General features: G+C 55.8%; 1 protein-coding gene across 2 annotated transcripts in view; it reads left to right on the plus strand.

The window, feature by feature from the left end:
• The window catches only part of LRP5 (LDL receptor related protein 5), a 137,648-nt gene that overhangs the window by 63,482 nt on the left and 53,712 nt on the right, over positions 1-20,454 (plus strand). For both annotated transcript variants that reach the window (XM_034933196.4, XM_063608621.1), the window contains exons 6-7: positions 9,981-10,377; positions 13,590-13,761. In XM_034933196.4, the coding sequence (XP_034789087.1) occupies positions 9,981-10,377; positions 13,590-13,761 (569 nt within the window). The remainder of the gene's footprint in view (positions 1-9,980; positions 10,378-13,589; positions 13,762-20,454) is intronic.

A 20,454-nucleotide genomic window follows, 5' to 3' on the forward strand; every position in this document is an offset into this window, starting at 1 on the left:
CTATAGGCACCCGCCACCACACCCGGCTAATTTTTTGTATTTTTAGTAGAGATGGGGTTTCACCGTGTTAGCCAGGATGGTCTCGATCTCCTGACCATCTCGTGATCCACCCACCTTGGCCTCCCAAAGTGCTGGGATTACAGGCATGAGCCACCATGCCTGGCCGGCCCTACTTCTTAAATGGGCCTGAGGCACGCGGTGCCGAGAGCTCGCTGAGGTCTATGGAGGAAGGGCGCAGATGGGATCTGGGCCTGGCGTCCTGGCCAGCCCCCAAGGCCTTCTCCACAGAGTTTCCATGTATACTGGGGTGGCCTTGCGGAGGGGCGCAGCCATGCGTCAGGCTGGAGCCAGCTGCAGAGGCCACAGACAGGGTGTCATGAGCAGTACAAGTAACCGCTGCTGTCCATTGAACACCTACTGTGTGCCTGGGTTCAGAAAGGCACCCTGTGCTGGCTTTTAAAGAATTAGGCCGCCTGCCTAAAGGGGGGAGTGTGGCCTTCTTTTTAATTGAAGTCACCAACTGTTTTATACATCCACGCCCCTAAATTCTTCAGTTTTAGGCAAAGATGAGAGGGCTGCCCAGGCGTCATTTGCTCAACGAAACCACACTTCACTTGTGAGGCTGTGTTCCCTCACCAGGGTCCCCAGCAAGGGGGTGTGAGTGTTTAGTACCACAGGGAGGGCTGGCGCGGTGGCTCACGCCTGTAATCCCAGCACTTTAGGAACTCCTCACCTGAGGTCAGGAGTTCGAGACCAGCCTGGCCAACATGGTGAAATCCCATCCCCACTGCCTGCCTGGGGAGTGGCCATGCAGCCATGGGCCTGAGGTTGTGGTGGGGCATGGGGGCAGAGGCAGGCAGTGGGGGGCCACAGGAGGGGCTGGCTGGCACCGAGGGATGGGAGAGGAAGGGACCCGCCTGCAGGTCCCTTCCTGAGGCCGGCACTGACTTGGTCACTCTCTGGCTGCCCTGACCCCAGGCAGAGCAGCGACTTCCCTGTTTTAGAGCTGAGCAGACAGAGCCCCTGACTGCAGGCCAAGGTGCCTGCCAGCTGCTCCTGGAGGGCCACAGCCTCTCTGCGCTCGCTGGAAGGTCCCAGGCACCGTGCAGGTGACAGTGGCCGGCCTCAGGTTCCAGCAGAGCCAGCATCGGGCCCAGCCACTTCCCTTGTGCTTTGTGACCCTATGGTCACTTGGCGCAGGATCCCGGGTCAAGGTGCTGGGCTGCGGTTGCGGCATTTGCCCCACCACTTACCCCTGGGGGCAGCAGAGAAACTTAATCAATTGCTAAACAACAAAAATAATCTGGCCGCCTGCCAGCTGGGAAGCCACTGCGGCCAGGCTGTTTATGGCCTTGGGATCTGCGCAGTGGACAGTGGCCTGCACCGTGACCCCGTTCATCCTGTGTGCCCCAGGCCCAGGAGGTGGCTGCCTCCTGTAAGGGCACCTGAGAAGGAGGCCCTGGAGCTGGGAGCAGAGCTGGGGGTGGGCGTCCGGGCAGCAGAGGCCGATTCTCAGCTTTCCCTGGATCTCAGCTTTCCCCGGATCTCAGCTTTCTGCTACCCGTGTGAAAAGAAGCCAGGAGAACACAGCCGTCCTGGGTTGGTGCCGGCTGTGGTGGGAGGCCTGCGGTGGGAGCCTCCGGGGGCCACTGGACCTTTCCTGGGTGGCCTGTGGCCTGGGAGCTGCACTTGGTTCGGTGCAGGGAGGTTGTGACATCCACTCTGTCTGCAGGGATGGCCGGGGCCCTGCGGCTGGGTGATGAGGTGGGATGGAGGTGTCCGGGGCTGCCCTGCCTCCTTTTGCCAAAATAACAAAAATTATCTTGTTTGTTGTGAAAAAACCTGTTTTCCCACATTGGGGCATGGAGGGTATTAACTGTGATGACCTTCTGAGTTCCTGCACACTGGTGACCCATTGGCAGGGTCTCCTCCTGGCTCTGACAGGGGTGGCTCAGGCCGCTGGGCGACGGTGTGCTGGCCAGATAGTTCCTGGGGCTGCAGGTGGCTTCTTTCGCCCCATCCCTCCCATCCTCTTTCATTCTTCCTGTCAACACATCTCAGACCCTGGACACCGAATGAGCCGTCGGTACCCACACCCCAGGGCAATTCAGTGGAGGGGTAGGTGGCTCGTTCCCCCACGTTGCCCCAGGAAGAGGACCCTGTCCCCGGCATCCTGACCCACCTCCCTTAGAGACTGAGAGCCTCTAAGGATAAACCCGTTCACCCGTGTTTCAGAGGCTTTTTTTTCCTCTTATAAAATAACATTTATACGTTCGCTGTAGCAAGGAAAACATTATAAAAAATAGTGAAGAAAATAGAAATTACCCATAATTTTGCCACACAGACTTAGTTGTGTCCATGTATCTTGTGCACCTTTTTTCTGTTTACGGATCAAAATCGACTTTTAGGGTCAGGCACGGTGGCTTACGCCTGTAATCCCAACACTTTGGGAGGCTGGAGTTGGGGTTGGGGGGTGGATCACTGAAGATCAGGAGTTTGAGACCAGCCTGGCCAACATGACGAAACTCCATCTCTACTAAAAATAAAAGATTAGCCAGGCGTGGTGGTGGGTGCCTCTAATCCCAGCTACTCCGGAGGCTGAGGCAGGAGAATCGCTTGAACCCAGGAGACAGAGGTTGCAGTGAGCCAGGATCACGCCACTGCACTCCAGCCTGGCAACAGAGCGAGACTCTGTCTCAAAAAAATAAATAAATAAATAAAATAAATAAATACATTAATTGACTTTTAGGAGATTGGTTCAAACAATGTGTGTAATGTTGTGTTTGAGTTTTTTTCATTTATCGTTCATGCAAATTCCGACATCATTCACTGTTCTCCAGAGTGTGCTGTTTTCCTGCCTGTGTCATCACCCGTCACCTTGAATGCCCTCGTTTAGGTAAAATAAGTACATTTTATTCAAAAATATTTGAGGACATTTGGGTTGTCTCCAGGTTCTTGGTCTTGAGTTTTGCTGTTCTCGTGGAGCCATGGTGGTGTCTGGTTGCAGGAACCTCCATGCGTTCCAGCTGCTGCTTCTGCCTGTGTTCTTAGAGAGGAAATGCTGGGGTCCGCGGTTCCCGGGCTGCTGACCAGGAAGCCTGCGGTGCTTTACGGCCCTTCCAGAAGCGGGAGATGCCCCCACTTAAGTGTCAGACAGGCCTTTCCACCTCACTGGCAGCTCCGAGCGGCTCCCTTCTATTTGCAGATGACTGAGAAGTTACCAATTTCCACGTTTACTGACTGCTGTTTCTCCTGTTAATTTGTATTTATAGTCTTTGCTCATTTATTGCTAGGGTTTTGGTGTTGTCCCTATTGACTTGTATGCCTTTTAATTTTTTAAACAACATTAATAGACTTCATTTTTTTAGAGCAGTTTTAAGTTTACAGGAAAATTAAGGGACAAGTACAGAGGGTTCCTTCCACCTGCTGTCCTCCTCTCTTCCTCCCCACCTTCCCTCCTTCCCCCATTGTAACTTTCTTTCTGATATTATAAAAGTCACTCATGGCTGGGCGTGGTGGCTCACGCCTGTAATCCCAGCACGTTGGGAGGCAGAGGCAGGCAGATCACCTGAGGTCAGGAGTTCCAGACCAGCCTGGCCAACATGGTGAAACCCCGTCTCTACTAAAAACACAAAAAGTTAGCCAGGCGTGGTGGCGGGCACCTGTAATCCCAGCTACTCAGGAGGCTGAGGCAGGAGAATGGCGTGAACCTGGGAGGCAGAGGTTACAGTGAGTCGAGATCGCGCCACTGCACTCCAGCCTGGGCAATAAGAGTGAAGCTCCGTCTCAAAAACAAAGTCACACACGCTTCTTGTACGAGGGTCATTTGGCCGAGGGGCCAGATGGCTCACCATCTAGTTGGGACAGGCCATGAGCTCGGAATGCTTTTTACATATTTACATGGTTGAGAAGAAAATCAGGAGAATAATGTTTTGGGACATGGGAAAATGACACGGAATTCGCATTTTAGTGTCCATAAATGAAGTTTTGTTTGCTCCCAGCTGTGTTGACTGAGGCAGGCTGCCTTCCTACAGCTGCGGCAGAGCTGAGGAGGCGGGAAGGAGACCGTGCAGGCTGCAGCACCGAAAATATTTGCTCTCTGGCCCTTCCCAGAGTGCTTGCCGACCTCTGTCCGACAGCTAGAAGGAAGGATAGGACCCGTCCGACGATAACCACTGTTGACATTTGAGCGCGTTTCCTTCCCGGCTTTTGTGTGAGAGTGGCAGTCTGTTTGCTTTTGTGGTCGGGATCTGCTGCACGCATGGCGGGCTGTTTGCATGAGGCTTCCTGGAGGATAGGGCTGGGCTCGGAGCTGCACGCAGTGGGGCGTGTCCTGCATGCAGTGGGGCCTCAGAAGAGAGCTGTGGTGGGCGGGGCAGTGCCAACGCTGGTGGGTGCCAGGCCTCCACGCTCAGATCAGCCCCGGCGACAGGTTTGGGCCACCCTCTCTCTGGTCTCCGTGCAGTGGCCCAGGCCGTCTGCTCTGCCTGGCACACTTGCCTCTGTCCTTCCACTGAAGCGCTCCTCTTACCCTCTGCTCCCGGCTGGGTACGTTGAATTGTGTCCCTCAAGGAGATATGCTGAAGGTCTAACCCCAGGAACCTGTGTATGTGATCTAATTTGGAAACAGGGTCTTGGCAGATGTAATCAAGCGAGGATGAGGTCACCCTAAAGTAGGGGGCCTATATCCACGGTGCTGGTGTCCTCATGAGAGCAGGAGAGCAGACACTGACACTCAGGGGTGAAGGCTGCATGGAGTCAGAACAGGGCTTAGTGCGATGGCGGCCACAAGCCAAGGAACTCCAAGTATTTCCTGCAACACCAGAAGCTGGAAGAGGCCAGGAAGGATCCTGCCCTGGAGCCTTCGGAGGGAGTCTGTCCCTGCAGACGTCTTGACTTTTGACTGCAGGGATGCATGTCTTAGGGTGTGTGGGGGGGGTGCATTTCTGATGTTAGAAGCCACCTGGTTGGTGGCGATGTGTCACGGGAGCCCTCCGCAGGTTCTGCGTGTCCATGTGGTCGGGGACAGAGGTGGGCAGGGACGGACGGTGTCGAGCTGGACATGTCCATGACGTCGGCCATCCCTTGGGATGGCTTTTTTGTTTTGAGGATAAGGCTGCCTGCCAGGAAGCTGTGCCCTGCCTGGCCCTTGCCCCAAGCCCCTGCCCTGTGCTTGGCCTCGCGGAAGGGATGTCGCCCTTCTCTCCTGCATGTGTGCAGGGAGGAAGGGGAGAGGTCAGCAGCCCGCCTGAAGGAGGCTCGGACGAGGGGAAGGTTTCACTTTCAGGCAATGTTGTGGGGCTATTTGTTTAAACAACCCCAAAGAAAACCATTTGGCCAAACTGTTAGTTTCCAAACATTTTACTTCCTTGGTGTTTAAATAAATTCCTACCAAGACTCTGTAGCTGGTCCCAGGGAAGGAGTTGGCCTCTCTTCTTTATAGCCCGGCACAGTCAGTCCCCTGCACCTGCCCCTCCCAACCCCAGGCCTGCTTCCCCGTGGCCATGGCTGCTGCCCGGACCCTCTCTACACACAGAACCTCCTGGAGGCCAGCTGTGGGCACCAGCCTTGGCAGGGCTCTGGCGGAGCCCAGGCTGCTGGTACTCTCTCTGCAGCTGCTCCCTGCTGGCCTGGCTGGACAGAGTCCCCACCACCACTGGGGTCACCTCTGTGCTGGTCACAGCTCACTCAGACCTTCAGGCAAATGGGTTGGATCCTACCTCTCTCCCAGGTGTCTCAGTCTCTGCAAAACTCAAAAACCTCAGAGGCCTTGCAGCCTGAGGGGTGTCAGAGACTCCTCCTTCGAGTCAGTAAACACCTACAGATTCACCCCAGCAGTGAAAGGACTGCTTCGCCACAGAGGTTTGATTTACTCCTAAGTAATTGGAAGGGATGCCGAGAATAGGTTCCTCATGGTGGGACTAGAGGCCCTCTGCTGACCTAGTTAACAGAGGGCTAGGGCTGGGTGTGCTCAGCCCCTGAAGGTTCTAGGCCCTTTTGGGACACCCCGCCAGAACCTGCCACAACCTGCCATGTGGTGACAGCTATCTAAATCCCAGAGGCTCTTGAGCTGGAGAGCAGACCTCTCAATCTCAGCAGGCCCCCCACACAGACCCCATAACCCTAGCCTGCCTTCACAGTACAGTTCGTGGCTATGTGTTCATGGATGGTGTCGTTCACCTAAGGTCTCTGCCCTGTGACCCCAAGGACGTCCTGAGCGCAGATTCCAAGTCTGTTTCGTCCACCCCTCCTTCCCTAGCAGCGGGTCCAGGGCCTGGCCTGAACTAGCTTCCCACAGAGATACTGGTGGGATGATGAAGGCAGCCAGGCGGCAAGTGAAAAACGCACTTCCTGCATGTGCTGGCTCCTGGGATTGAAGTGTTTGAGGAAGCGAAGTGAAGTGAGCTTTCCTCTTGTGGCTGTGTGTCCTTGGGCCGGGAGCCTACCCTCTCTGAGCGTCGAGGTCCTTGTCAGTAGAATGGGGCATCCTCATAGCTCAAGGGGTGGTGTGTGAAAATTGTGCTATTGTGTTACTTTAATGATTTTTTTTTTTTTTTCGAGACAAAGTCTCACCCCAACGCGCAGGCTGGAGTGCAGTGGCGTGATCTCAGCTCATTGCAACCTCTGCCTCCTGGGTTCAAGTGATTCTCCTGCCTCAGCCTCCCAAGTAGCTGGAATTACAGGAGTGCGCCACCAGGCCCGGCATATTTTTCTATTTTTAGTAGAGAGGGGGTTTTACCATGTTGGCTAGGCTGGTCTTGAACTCCTGACCTCAGGTGATCCGCCTGCCTCTGCCTCCCAACGTGCTGGGATTACAAGCATGAGCCACTGCGCCCGGCCTACTTTAGTGATTTCTTAGGAGGACAGAGGGAACGGGCTGGCAAGGCAGGCTTGGAATGTGTTTTGGGATCAAGTGCCGGTTTCTGTCTGGCACTGGCGTTCTCTGTGGGCCCATGATGGACACACTGCTGAGGTCAAGCGTGATTCGTCTTGCGCTGTGCCTGGCAGTCTCATTGCAAAGTTCTGTAGACATCGTGTGGATGGGGCTCTTCCCGGCCAAGCCCTTGGGGACCTTCCAGGACTGTGATCTCCCCACAGTGGCTGTTAAGCAGGGATCTTTCGTGAAGTGGAGTCTCTGGTCCCCTCCAAGTCATAGCTAGACAGGGACTCGGGCATCGCCAAGCCTGGCTGATTATTCACTGGATGAGGAGACAGGCCCAGAGAGGGGCAGGAACCTGCCCGAGGTCACCCAGCAGGCCCCAGAGGTTTCGGTCTCGGATTCTCCCTGCTCATCCCTGGATGTAGTGCTGCTGTGGATGTGGGGCTGTGCTGGGGGCTGTGGAGAGCAGGGGGCTTGTGCCAGGACCCCAGTGAGGGTGGCGCCCTCGCCGTGAGGCCGACTGTTGGTACGGGGCGGCCATCCACTGGGGTGTGGGGAGGAACAGCTTTCCTGAGGAGGAGGTGGCGGGAGGAACAGCTTCCCTGAGGAGGAGGTGGCGGTGCTGTGTGACCTGGGCCTTGAAGGACAGGTCCATTGTCAACAGAACATTTTGGGAGTGGAGCCTAGAGGGAGAAAATTTGTTGAAATTCAGAGATTCCCCTCCCCCTACCAATACACACCAAATCAGACGCCCCTGACCAGATCTAAATTTGGCTCTCAGAGATTTCCACTGTAGCCGGGCACTTGGGGAACCTTCTAAGTGCTGCCTCTGCCTCTCCCCAGCCTGCCTGCCTCAGTTTCCCCAGCCCTGGGCCCGTGTCGCTGTTGCCATCACGTGGGTGCCCTCTAGTGGAGGAATCAGATTATGCACTCCGGGGCTTGGAGCAGGAGTCAGGAGAGGCTCCTGTCTTTCCTTGAAACGTTGGATGCCGGGATCCTGGAACAGTCTCTGCATTCCTCCTGGCGAGAGCCAGAGCCTGGGCACAGGGGACCATCTGTTGTTTGAAGGCTGCAGCCTGGCAGGGCACTCAGGAGATCTGGCAGTTGGCTGCAGGGCCAGGTCTAGGGGCCAGGGCATCAGGGAGGCTCTGGGCTGGTTCAGCCCCAGGCCCCTTTGCAGATTGTGACCTGGGCCCCTGTGCAGGGGCATGGCCACAGGACGCTGGGAGGGGTCTCTGACCCTGACCTTCTTGGCTCTGTGCATCCTTGAGACCAGAAAGGTCTGGAACAAATGAGTAGACGATGCCCTAACCTGGGGAGGGAGCCACATCCTGATCCCAGCAACCTTGGGAAGGATCTGTCAGGATTATGGGGCACCCTGGGGGCCCCAAGTCTGCGTGGGTCTCCACTTGCAATTTCTGTAGGAAGCTCTGATAAATCCAAACTGGGGGTCCTAGGACACAGTCAGAAATGCTGATACCGCTGTGTGTGGAGCCTTGGGCCCTGGGGGTCAGGAGCATGTGGAGGGTGGGCCACGGGGGTTCAGAAGAGAATCCTGTAACCCCCCACCCCCCAAACTGAAGCCCACTTGAGGGCCATGGCTGAAAGGTTGGGGGGTCTCCGTGCGTCCTGTGGAGTGGGTGGTGAGGAGTCCTTGGGTTTGCACGCCTCTGGGCCTGAGCGGCGGGACCCCGTCCACAGCGGATCCCTGGGCCCTGCTGCTCAGATGCTCTCAGAGGGTTGCTGTGGCCACGGAGGGAGCCTGAGTTAAGCTTCTCTTGTGCCGGTCGTACGCTGTCAGGTCACACTGGTGAGTTAGGCAGGGCACAGATGCCCAGAGCAGAGGGAACTTTCCTTGGGGATTCAACACATGCAAGTCTTAGGGGCTGGCAAATCCTGCCCTCAGCTAGAGAGGGGGCTTTTATTTGAGACCAGAATCACCTGAACATCCTCCTGTCCCCAGCTGTGTCCAGCCTGTCTGGAGGGACATCCTGAGAGGACCAGGCTCTCTCCTCATCCACCTGCCTAAGTGCCACTCTGAACCCTGTCCACCTGTGCCGTGGAGGGGCGTGACCTCAAGCTGCTCAGCCAGCAGCAGGCTTGGCCCTGGGGGGCAGCAGAGACCCAGGTGGCTGTGGGGTGGGTGCTTCATGGCGTGGTTCTGAAACTTCGTTGGAAGTGTGTGGACAGTGCCTTGCCTGTTCTCTGTGGGACCCTATTTAGAAACGAGGTCTGAGTTACTGGGGGTCATCACTGTGTTCTGATGGCCCAGCTGTGTGGAGGCCGCAGTGGAGCCCCATCCAAGGAGCCAGGGCCCTGGGTCTAGCCGTGACCAGAACGCATGCCCCGGAGGTGTTTCTCATCTCGCACCTGTGTTGCCTGGTGTGTCAAGTGGTCGTGAAACTCTGTGTTAGCTCTTGGTGTTCCTGAAAGTGCCTCCGGGTCTCAGGCCTCAGAACCAGGGTTTCCCTTCATCTCGGTGGCCTGGGAGCATCTGGGCAGTTGAGCAAAGAGGGCGATTCACTTGAAGGATGTGTCTGGCCCTGCCTAGGAGCCCCCCGGCACGGTGCTGGGGCCTGAAGCTGCCCTCGGGTGGTGGAGAGGAGGGAGCGATGAAGTGGCGTCGAGCTGGGCAGGAAGGGTGAGCCCCTGCAAGGTGGGCATGCTGGGGACGCTGAGCAGCACGGCCAGCAGCTGGGTCTGCAGCCTGGTACCCGGCGGGACTTGTGGTTGGGGCTGGTTTGTGGCCAGGAGAGGGGCTGGCAGGAGACAAGGGGGACTGTGAGGCAGCTCCCACCCAGCAGCTGAAGCCCAATGGCCTGGCTGTGTGGCTCTCAGCTGCGTGCATAACCTCTCTGTGCCTCAGTTCTCTCATTTGTAAAATGAGGAAACAAACAGTGCCAGCCTCCCAGAGGTGTCATGAGGATGAACGAGTGACCATGTAGCATGGGCTGGGTGCGTGTCACCTAACATCACCAGCCTTTGCAAGGAGAGCCCTGGGGGCCTGGCTGAGTCTTTCCCTCGCCCGGCCCACCCCAGGCCTAGTCTTGTGCCTGCTGCAGGCCCTTGACCCCTGACCCCATTGCACCTGTCTCCACAGGAGCCGAGGAAGTGCTGCTGCTGGCCCGGCGGACGGACCTACGGAGGATCTCGCTGGACACGCCGGACTTCACCGACATCGTGCTGCAGGTGGACGACATCCGGCACGCCATTGCCATCGACTACGACCCGCTAGAGGGCTATGTCTACTGGACAGATGACGAGGTGCGGGCCATCCGCAGGGCGTACCTGGACGGGTCTGGGGCGCAGACGCTGGTCAACACCGAGATCAACGACCCCGATGGCATCGCGGTCGACTGGGTGGCCCGAAACCTCTACTGGACCGACACGGGCACGGACCGCATCGAGGTGACGCGCCTCAACGGCACCTCCCGCAAGATCCTGGTGTCGGAGGACCTGGACGAGCCCCGAGCCATCGCACTGCACCCCGTGATGGGGTAAGACGGGCGGGGGCTGGGGCCTGGAGCCAGGGCCAGGCCAAGCACAGGCGAGAGGGAGATTGACCTGGACCTGTCATTCTGGGACACTGTCTTGCATCAGAACCCGGAGGAGGGCTTGTTAAAACACCGGCAGCTGGGCCGCACCCCCAGAGCGGTGATTCAGGAGCTCCAGGGCGGGGCTGAAGACTTGGGTTTCTAACAAGCACCCCAGTGGTCCGGTGCTGCTGCTGGGTCCATGCGTAGAAAGCCCTGGAGACCTGGAGTGAGCCCTTTGTTCCCCTGGCTTCAGTTTCCTCATCTGTAGAATGGAACGGTCCATCTGGGTGATTTCCAGGATGACAGTAGTGACAGTAAGGGCAGCCTCTGTGACACTGACCACAGTACAGGCCAGGCCTCTTTTTTTCTTTTTTTTTTTTGAGATGGAGTCTCACTCTGTTGCCCAGGCTGGAGTGCAGTGGTGTGATCTCAGCTCACTACAACCTCTGCCTCCTGGGCTCAAGTGATTCTCCTGCCTCAGCCTCCTGAGTAGCTGGGATTACAGGTGCCTGCCACTGTGCTTGGCTAATGTTTGTATTTTTGGTAGAGATGGGGTTTCACCATCTTGGCCAGGCTGGTCTCAAACTCCTGACCTCAGGTGATCCACCTGCCTCAGCCTCCCAAAGTGCTGGGATTACAGGCATGAGCCACCACGCCCGGTCAGGCCAGGCCTCTTTTGAATACTTTGCACACCATGGGTCTTTTCATCCAGGGGGGTAGGTACAGTTGTACAGTTGAGGACACTGAAGCCCAGAGAGGCTCAGGGACTTGCCCAGGGTCACACAGCAGGATGTGGCAGGTGTGGGGCTGGGCCTGGCAGCGTGGCTCCAGCTTTCCAGCATAGAAATCTGTGAAAGCAGATAGTTTGTCGGTCGGTAGGGGAGACTTTCTGAGACCCGCCCCAGCGGCTCAGAGGGTAGTAGCCAGGGGCCTTCCTGGGGGCTCATAACCCAGAACACTGAATGGGAAAACCCTGATGGAGGAGGCGCAGTGGAGCTATGGGTGCCGATGGGAAGTCCCAGAGGAGCTGGGAGGTCAGTAGCGGTGCTGCCCTCTGTGGAGCACTTAGTGGGCACCAGGTGTGTTTCCAGGTTCATGGCCCTGGGACCTGAAGCTCAGAAGGTGAAGTAACTTGCCCAGGGCGCCCGTCGGGCAGCGGCGGGCAGAGGATTTGTGGGCTGTGGAGCCTGTGCTCATGGCCCGGCCCTGGGGGTTGTGAGTGTGCTGGCTGGGGAGCTTTTCCTGCAAGTGGACTGGTGTCTAGGAGCCAGCATGTCAGGCAGCAGGCAGCGGGAGCGCAGCAGGCAGCGGGAGCACAGCAGGCAGAGGGCGGGGCTCGAGCAGCCATCCGTGGACCCTGGGGCACGGAGGCATGTGGGAGAGGGCTGCTCCATGGCAGTGGCTGAAGGGCTGGGTTGTGCCCCGAGGAGAGTGGATGAGGGTAAGAAGTGGGGTCCCCAGGGGCTTTAGCAAGAGGAGGCCCAGGAACTGGTTGCCAGCTACAGTGAAGGGAACACGGCCCTGAGGTCAGGAGCTTGGTCAAGTCACTGTCTACATGGGCCTCGGTGTCCTCATCTGTGAAAGAGGAAGGGATGGGGAAGCTGACTCCAAGGCCCCTCCTAGCCCTGGTTTCATGAGTCTGAGGATCCCAGGGACATGGGCTTGGCAGTCTGACCTGTGAGGTCGTGGGGTCCAGGGAGGGGCACCGAGCTGGAAGCGGGAGGCAGAGGGGCTGGCCGGCTGGGTCAGACACAGCTGAAGCAGAGGCTGTGACTTGGGGCCTCAGAACCTTCACCCCTGAGCTGCCACCCCAGGATCTGGGTTCCCTCCTTGGGGGGCCCCAGGGAACAAGTCACCTGTCCTTTGCATAGGGGAGCCCTTCAGCTATGTGCAGAAGGTTCTGCTCTGCCCCTTCCTCCCTCTAGGTGCTCAGCTCCTCCAACCCACTAGTCAGATGTGAGGCTGCCCCAGACCCTGGGCAGGGTCATTTCTGTCCACTGACCTTTGGGATGGGAGATGAGCTCCTGGCCCCTGAGAGTCCAAGGGCTGGTGCGGTGAAACCCGCACAGGGTGGAAGTGGGCATCCCTGTCCCAGGGGAGCCCCCAGGGACTCTGGTCACTGGGCTTGCCGCTGGCATGCTCAGTCCTCCAGCACTTACTGACACCAGCATCTACTGACACCAACATTTACAAACACCGACATTGACCGACACCGACATTTACCGACACTGACATTTACCAACACTGTTTACCAACACTGACATCTACTGACACTGGCATCTACCAACACTGACATTTACCGACACTGACATTTACCAACACTATTTACCAACACTGACATCTACTGACACTGGCATCTACCAACACCAACATTTACCGACACCAACATTTACCAACACTGAAATTTAGCGACACCGACATTTACCGACACCGTTTACCAACACCGACGTTTACCGACACCGACATTTACCGACACTGATATTTACCAACACTGACATCTACTGACGCTGGCATCTACTGACACCGACGCCAGCATCTACCAACACTGACATTTACCAACACTGACATTTACCAACACTGACATTTACTGACATTGACATTTACTGACACTGACATCTACTGACACTGGCATCTACTGACACTGACGTTTACCGACACTAGCATCTACTGACACTGACATTTACCAACACCAGCATCTACCAACACCGACATTTACCAACACTGACATTTACTGACACTGATATCTACTGACACTGGCATCTACTGACACCAACATTTACCAACACCAGCATCTACCAACACCGACATTTACCAACACCGGCATTTACCAACACCGATGTTTACCAACGCCGACGTTTACCAACGCCAGCATCTACCAACACCGACATTTACCGACACTGACATTTACCGACACTGACATTTACTGACACTGACATCTACTGATACTGGCATCTACCGACACTGATATTTACCAACGCCAGCATCCACTGACACTGATGTTTACCAACACCGACATTTACGAGCACCGACATTTACCGACACCAATATTTACTGACATCAACATTTAGCCATGTGATGGGGGCCGGCTTGGGGGCAGGCCTTGCTCTTGGCACTGGGGATGCTGCAGAGACCAGACAGACTCATGGGGTCATGGACTTCTGCTTCTTCTCCAGCCTCATGTACTGGACAGACTGGGGAGAGAACCCTAAAATCGAGTGTGCCAACTTGGACGGGCAGGAGCGGCGTGTGCTGGTCAATGCCTCCCTCGGGTGGCCCAACGGCCTGGCCCTGGACCTGCAGGAGGGGAAGCTCTACTGGGGAGACGCCAAGACAGACAAGATCGAGGTGAGGCTCCTGTGGACATGTTTGATCCAGGAGGCCAGGCCCAGCCACCCCCTGCAGCCAGATGTACGTATTGGCGAGGCACCGATGGGTGCCTGTGCTCTGCTATTTGGCCACATGGAATGCTTGAGAAAATAGTTACAATACTTTCTGACAAAAACGCCTTGAGAGGGTAGCGCTATACAACGTCCTGTGGTTACGTAAGATGTTATCATTCGGCCAGGTGCCTGTAGACACAGCTACTTGGAGACTGAGGTGGGAGGATCGCTGGAGTCCAAGAGTTTGAGGCCAGCCCGGGCAAAGGGGACACAGGAATCCTCTGCACTGCTTTTGCCACTTACTGTGAGATTTAAATTATTTCACAATACAAAATTAAGACAAAAAGTTAATCACATATCCACTGCCCTGCTTAAGACAGAAAACATGGGTGTTGTTGAAGCCAGAGGCAGCTGCTGGCGAGTTTGGTGATTGGTTCCTAAGCAGTTGAAGGCAGTTTTGTTTTTCCATAGATGTCTGTTCTCCCTATGCTGGGTGCAGCCTCACCCTGCCGCTGTGGTCGGGTTTCAGTGGCCTCGTCCCGTGGACACAGCCTCGCCCTGCCGCTGTGGTCGGGTTTCAGTGGCCTCGTCCCGTGGACACAGCCTCGCCCTGCCGCTGTGGTCGGGTTTCAGTGGCCTTGTCCCGTGGACGCAGCCTCGCCCTGCCGCTGTGGTCGGGTTTCAGTGGCCTTGTCCCGTGGACGCAGCCTCGCCCTGCCTCTGTGGTCGGGTTTCAGTGGCCTCGTCCCGTGGATGCAGCCTCGCCCTGCTGCTGTGGTCGGGTTTCAGTGGCCTCGTCCTGTGGATGCAGCCTCGTCCTGCTGCTGTGGTCAGGTTTCAGTGGGCTCGTCCCATGGGCGTGCTTTGGCAGCTTTTTGCTCACCTGTGGAGCCTCTCTTGAGCTTTTTTGTTTGTTGTTTGTTTTTGTTTGATTTTGTTTGATTGTTTGTTTTTGTTGTCGTTGTTGTTGCCCAGGCTGGAGTGCAGTGGCGCGATCTCAGCTCACTGCAACCTCCGCCTCCTTGGGTTCATGCCATTCTCCTGCCTCAGCCTCCCGCATAGCTGGGATTACAAGTGCCCGCCACCACGCCTGGCTAAATTTTGTATTTTTAGTAGACAGGGGGTTTCACCATGTTGGTCAGGCTGGTCTGGAACTCCTGGTCTCACATGATCCACCTGCCTCGGCCTCCCAAAGTGTTGGGATTACAGGCGTGAGCCACCGCGCCCAGCCTCTGTTGAGCATATTTTGAGGTGCTCTTGGTGCCAGTGATATGTTACATGTGTCCCCATCGCACCATCGTCACCCATTGAGGTGACATTGGTGCCTCTCCTCAGGGTGGATGCCTCCCTCTGTTTCCAGCAACTTCTGAAGGATTTTCCTGAGCCGCATCAGTCCTTGTTGACGTCACCATTGGGGTCACCTTTGCTCTCCTCAGGGCTCCCAGGGGAGGCCCGAATCAGGCAGCTTGCAGGGCAGGGCAGGATGGAGAACACGAGTGTGTGTCTGTGTTGCAGGATTTCAGACCCTGCTTCTGAGCGGGAGGAGTCTCAGCACCTTCAGGGTGGGGAACCCAGGGATGGGGGAGGCTGAGTGGATGCCCTTCCCACGAAAACCCTAGGAGCTGCAGGTGTGGCCATTTCCTGCTGGAGCTCCTTGTAAATGTTTTGTTTTTGGCAAGGCCCATGTTTGCGGGCTGCTGAGGATGATTTGCCTTCACGCATCCCCACTACCCGTGGGAGCAGGTCAGGGACTCGCGTGTCTGTGGCACACCAGGCCTGTGACAGGCGTTGTTCCGTGTACTGTCTCAGCAGTGGTTTTCTTGAGACAGGGTCTCGCTCGCTCACCCAGGCGAGAGTGCAGTGGCGCAATCACGGCTCGCTGTAGCCTCAATCTCCCTGGGCTCCGGTGATCCTCCTGCCTCACCCTCTGAGTAGCTGGGACTACAGACACATACCACCACACCCAGCTAGTTTTTGTGTATTTTTTGGGGGGGGAGATGGGGTTTCGCTGTGGTGCCCAAGCTGATCTCAAACTCCTGAGGCACAAGCGATCCACCTGCCTCGGCCTCCCAAAGTGCTGGGATGACAGGCATCAGCCGTCACACCCAGCTCAATGATTTTATTGTGGTAAAATAAACATAGCACAAAATTGATGATTTTAACCATTTTAAAGTGAACAGTTCAGGCTGGGCGTGGTGGCTTATGCTTGTAATCCCAGTACTTTGGGAGGCTGAGGTGGGCAGATCACCTGAGGTCAGGAGTTTGAGACCAGCCTGGCCAACATGATGAAATCCAGTCTCTACTAAAAATACAAAAATTAGCCGGGCATGGTGGCAGGTGCCTGTAATCCCAGCTACTCGGGAGGCTGAGGCAGGAGAATCGCTTGAGCCCGGGAGGTGGAGGTTGCAGTGATCTGAGATCATGCCACTGCGCTCCAATCTGTGTGACAGAGCAAGACTCTGTCATGAAAAATAAATAAATAAAAAAAATTTTAAAAAGTGAACAATTCAGGGCATTTAGTATGAGGACAATGTGGTGCAGGTATCTCTGCTACTATCTACTTCTAGAACACTTTCTTCTGCCCTGAAGGAAACCCCATGCCTGCCAGCACTCACGCCCATTCTCCCCTCTCTCCCAGCCTCTGTCAACCACTAATCTACTTTCTGTCTCTGGGGGTTCACTTCTTCTGGACGTTTTGTGTGACTGGAATCCTGCAATATGTGGTCCCTGCGTGTGGCTTCTTTCCGTAGCATTGTGTTTTCCAGATTCACCCCCACATTGTCGCACGTTATCAGAACCTCATTCCTGACTGGGTGCAGTGGGTTAGGCCTGTAATCCTAACATTCTGGGAGGCCAAGGCGGGACGATCACTTGAGGCAGGAGTTTGAGACCAGCCTGGCCAGCCTAGCAAGACCCCAGCTACTAAAAATTTTTAAAGTTAACTGAACTTGGTGGTGGTGGGCACTTGTGGTTCCCAGCTACCTGGGAGGCTGAGGTGGGAGGATCGCTTAAGCCCAGGAGGTCAAGGCTGCAGTGAGCTATGATCGCACCACTGCACTCCAGCCTGGACAACAGAGCAAGACCCTGTCTGAAAAAAAACCAAAAAAAAAAGTTCCTTCCTTTTTGTGGCTGGATGACATCCCATTGTATGGCCACAGCACATTTTGTTTGTCTGTTTATCGGGTGGTGGGCAGCGGTTTCCACCTTTTGTCTCCTGTGAATAATGCTGCTGTGAACATTTGAATTCAAGTTTTTGTTTGAACACCTGTTGTGAATTATTTGGATATATGCGTAGGGGTAGGATTGCTGAGTCCTATGGTAGTGTTAGGTTTGACTTACTGAGGAACCATTAAACTGTTTTCAACAGTGGCTGCGCCGTTCTGCATCCCCACTGGCAGTGTGTGAGGGTTCTGACTTTACCTCCTCACAAACGCTTCTTTTCCATTTAAAAAAATATTCAGCCAGGTGCGCTGGCTCACGCCTGTAATCCCAGCACTTTGGGAGGCCGTGGCGGGCGGATCACCTAAGGTCAGGAGTTCGAGACAAGCCTGGCCAACATGGTGTAACCCCATCTCTACCAAAAATATAAAAATTAGCTGGGTGTGGCAGCGGGCGCCTGTAATCCCAGCTACTTGGGAGGCTGAGGCAGGAGAATCACTTGAACCCGGGAGGCAGAGGTTGCAGTGAGCCAAGATCGCGCCACTACACTCCAGCCTGGGTGACAAGAGTGAAACTCCATCTAAAATAAAACAAAAATAAAAATAAATAAAAATTTATTAAAACATTCATCACAGCCAGCCTAGTGGGTGTCCCATGTGGCTTTGCCTCGCATTTCCCTGATAACTAGGATGCTGAGCGTCTTGTCCCAGGCTTGCCACACCTCAGCACTTTGAGATACGTCGCACAGTCCCCATTTGTGAACGAGAAATGAGGTTTAGGGAACAGCAGCTGTGTCATGTCACACAGCGAGCAGGGGGTCTCTGGGCCGTCTGATCCCACAGCCGACCAAGCTCCAATCCTTACCGCCTCCTAGTGTTGTGGATGTAGCCCAGGGTGCTCCCACATTTTTCAGATGAGAACACCAAAGCTCAAAACAGGAGCGTTTTGTCCACATTGGATACACGATGTCTGTGGTTTGGTCCTGAAGTCACTTTATATCTCAGTGGTCCAGACTGGAGTAGGACAGGGGGTTCTGGGGAATGGGGAAGGTGTCTCAGGTGAAAGGAAGGAATTCCAGATTCTCCATACAGTCCTTGGGAAGTTAGAAGACTCAGAGGGTCTGGCAAAGTCAGACAAAGCAAGAGAAATGCAGTCAGGAGGAAGCGGAGCTGTCCAGGAACAGGGGGGTCGCAGGAGCTCACCCCCAGGAACTATACTTGCTGGGGCCTTCGTGTCACAATGACGTGAGCACTGCATGTTGATTACCCACATTTTTTTTTTTTGAGGTGGAGTCTCGCTCTCTTGCCCAGTCTGGAGTGCAGTGGCACGATCTCGGCTCACTGCAAGCTCCGCCCTCGGGTTCACGCCATTCTCCTGCCTCAGCCTCCCGCGTAGCTGGGACTACAGGCGCCCGCCACTGCGCCCGGCTAATTTTTGTATTTTTAGTAGAGATGGGATTTCACTATATTAGCCAGGATGGTCTCGATCTCCTGACCTCATGATCCACCCGTCTCGGCCTCCCAAAGTGCTGGGATTACAGGTGTGAGCCACCGCGCCCGGCCCGATTTCCCACTTTAAGAATCTGTCTGTACATCCTCAAAGCCCTATACACAGTGCTGGGTTGCTATAGGGAATATGAGGCTTACAGGCCATGGTGCTGGACACACAGAAGGGACGGAGGTCAGGAGGTAGAAGGGCGGAGAGAGGGAACAGGCGGAGGTCACATCCTTGGCTTTCAAAATGGGCCAGGGAGAGACACCCTCTGAGCATGGTAGGACAGGAAAGCAAGATAGGAACACATTGAGAGCAACCGAGGTGGCTGGGCGTGGTGGCTCACGCCTGTAATCCCAACACTTTGGAAAGCTGAGGTGGGTGGATTGCTTGAGGCCAGGAGTTCAAGACCAGCCTGGCCAACATGGTGAGACCCCGTCTCTACTAAATATACAAAAATTAGCCAGGCGTGATGGTGCATACCTGTAATCCCAGCTGCTTGGGAGGCTGAGGCAGGAGAATTGCTTAAACCTGGGAGGCGGAGGTTGCAGTGAGCCGAGATCCTGCCACTGCACTCCAGCCTGGGCCACAGAGTGAGACTCCATCTCAAAAAAAAAAAAAGAAAAAAAGACCAACCGAGGAATTGAAGTGGGGGGGCGTCACAGTAGCAGAAGGGGGATCGTGGAGCAGGCCACCCTGTGGTCACGCACTGGAAGCTCATTACCTGACGATTTGGAGCTCATCACTGGGGGCCTAAGGAGAAGAGATACTGAAGGATGAGGAGTGATGGCGTGGGGCACGGGTGTCTTTGGTGGCTGGAACTTGGGGACTGCTGGGGTGCCTCACTGCAGGCCTTCTCAGCGCCCTTCATATGCTTACACAGGCTGTTTCTAAGAGGGGGATACATTGCATAAGCGTTTTCAGACTACCTCATCATGGGTCCCTTTCTTTACCCGCTGTGGCCCTGGTGGCGCACTCTCTGGGAAGGTGCAGGTGGATGCCCAGACCCGCCCTGCCATCCACCTGCACGTCCAGAGCTGACTTAGCCTTGAGATTGCTGCTGGCACCTCCTGCCCCGGGACACCTCAGATGTGCCCGTGGAGATGCTGGCTCTGTGTTTTCTGCTGGAGTTTGGTGCGTCTTTTCCTCCTGCAAGTGGCCACCGCTCTTGGGTATGTCCTCAGGCTTCTGCGAGTCATGGCTGCTTCTCAGGTCCTTGCCCAGCGCCAGGAGCAAACCCTCCTGGCACTTTGTTCAGGGGTGGATGCGCCAGTGTTCCTGCTGTGGACCCCCATCTCACATGAGGGTCTTGGGCCTGCAGGCTCGTTCAGCAAACACCCGCTGAGTATGCAGTGTGTGCCAGCTGTGTCCCAGGCAATGGCGGGGACAGTGGCTGCTGCTGGGGTTGTGGTGGCTTCTGGGGACTCTGGGGACAGCTGAGGTGCAAGGAGCCACGGCTCCTTGAGGATGCAGTTGGACTCCAGGTGGAAGGGATGGTTGGGGGAGGTATAAATGGGGTCAGGGAGGAGACACATTTGGAACAATGGGAACATTTTTAAGATGCTATGTCGGGAGGCAATAAGGCGGCCAACCCAGGTGCTGAGGAGCCCACACCAGCCCTGGACGTGTTTTGCCGCTCACCTTTGCTGGGGAGTGGTGGGAGAGAGGATTCCGTTCCACGTGGTGGTGTGCGCAGCTGGGCTGTGTGGAGCTGGGCGCTAGGAGGAAGGTGCTTTCTTGGGGGCTAGCCGGGCCCTGCCTTTGAACACAATCAGGCTCCAGGTTTTCAGCTCCCAGTGCATGAGAGGACTTCACGGGCAGCTGTGGCTGATCCCTTGATGAATTGGGAGAAGAACAAAGGTCTATGAAATGAGGTTTCATGTAGATGGCATTAGAGACGCCCACAACAGATTTACAGAGTGGAGCGGAGACGGTGGATGGGTCTGGGAGGCCCCTCCTGCTGGCCTTGTCTGTGACAGCTGTCCTGGGAATCAGCTTCCAGGCCGCC

The sequence above is a fragment of the Pan paniscus genome, chromosome 9 (genome assembly GCF_029289425.2).
Source record: "Pan paniscus chromosome 9, NHGRI_mPanPan1-v2.0_pri, whole genome shotgun sequence".
Classification (NCBI taxonomy): Eukaryota; Metazoa; Chordata; class Mammalia; order Primates; family Hominidae; genus Pan; species Pan paniscus.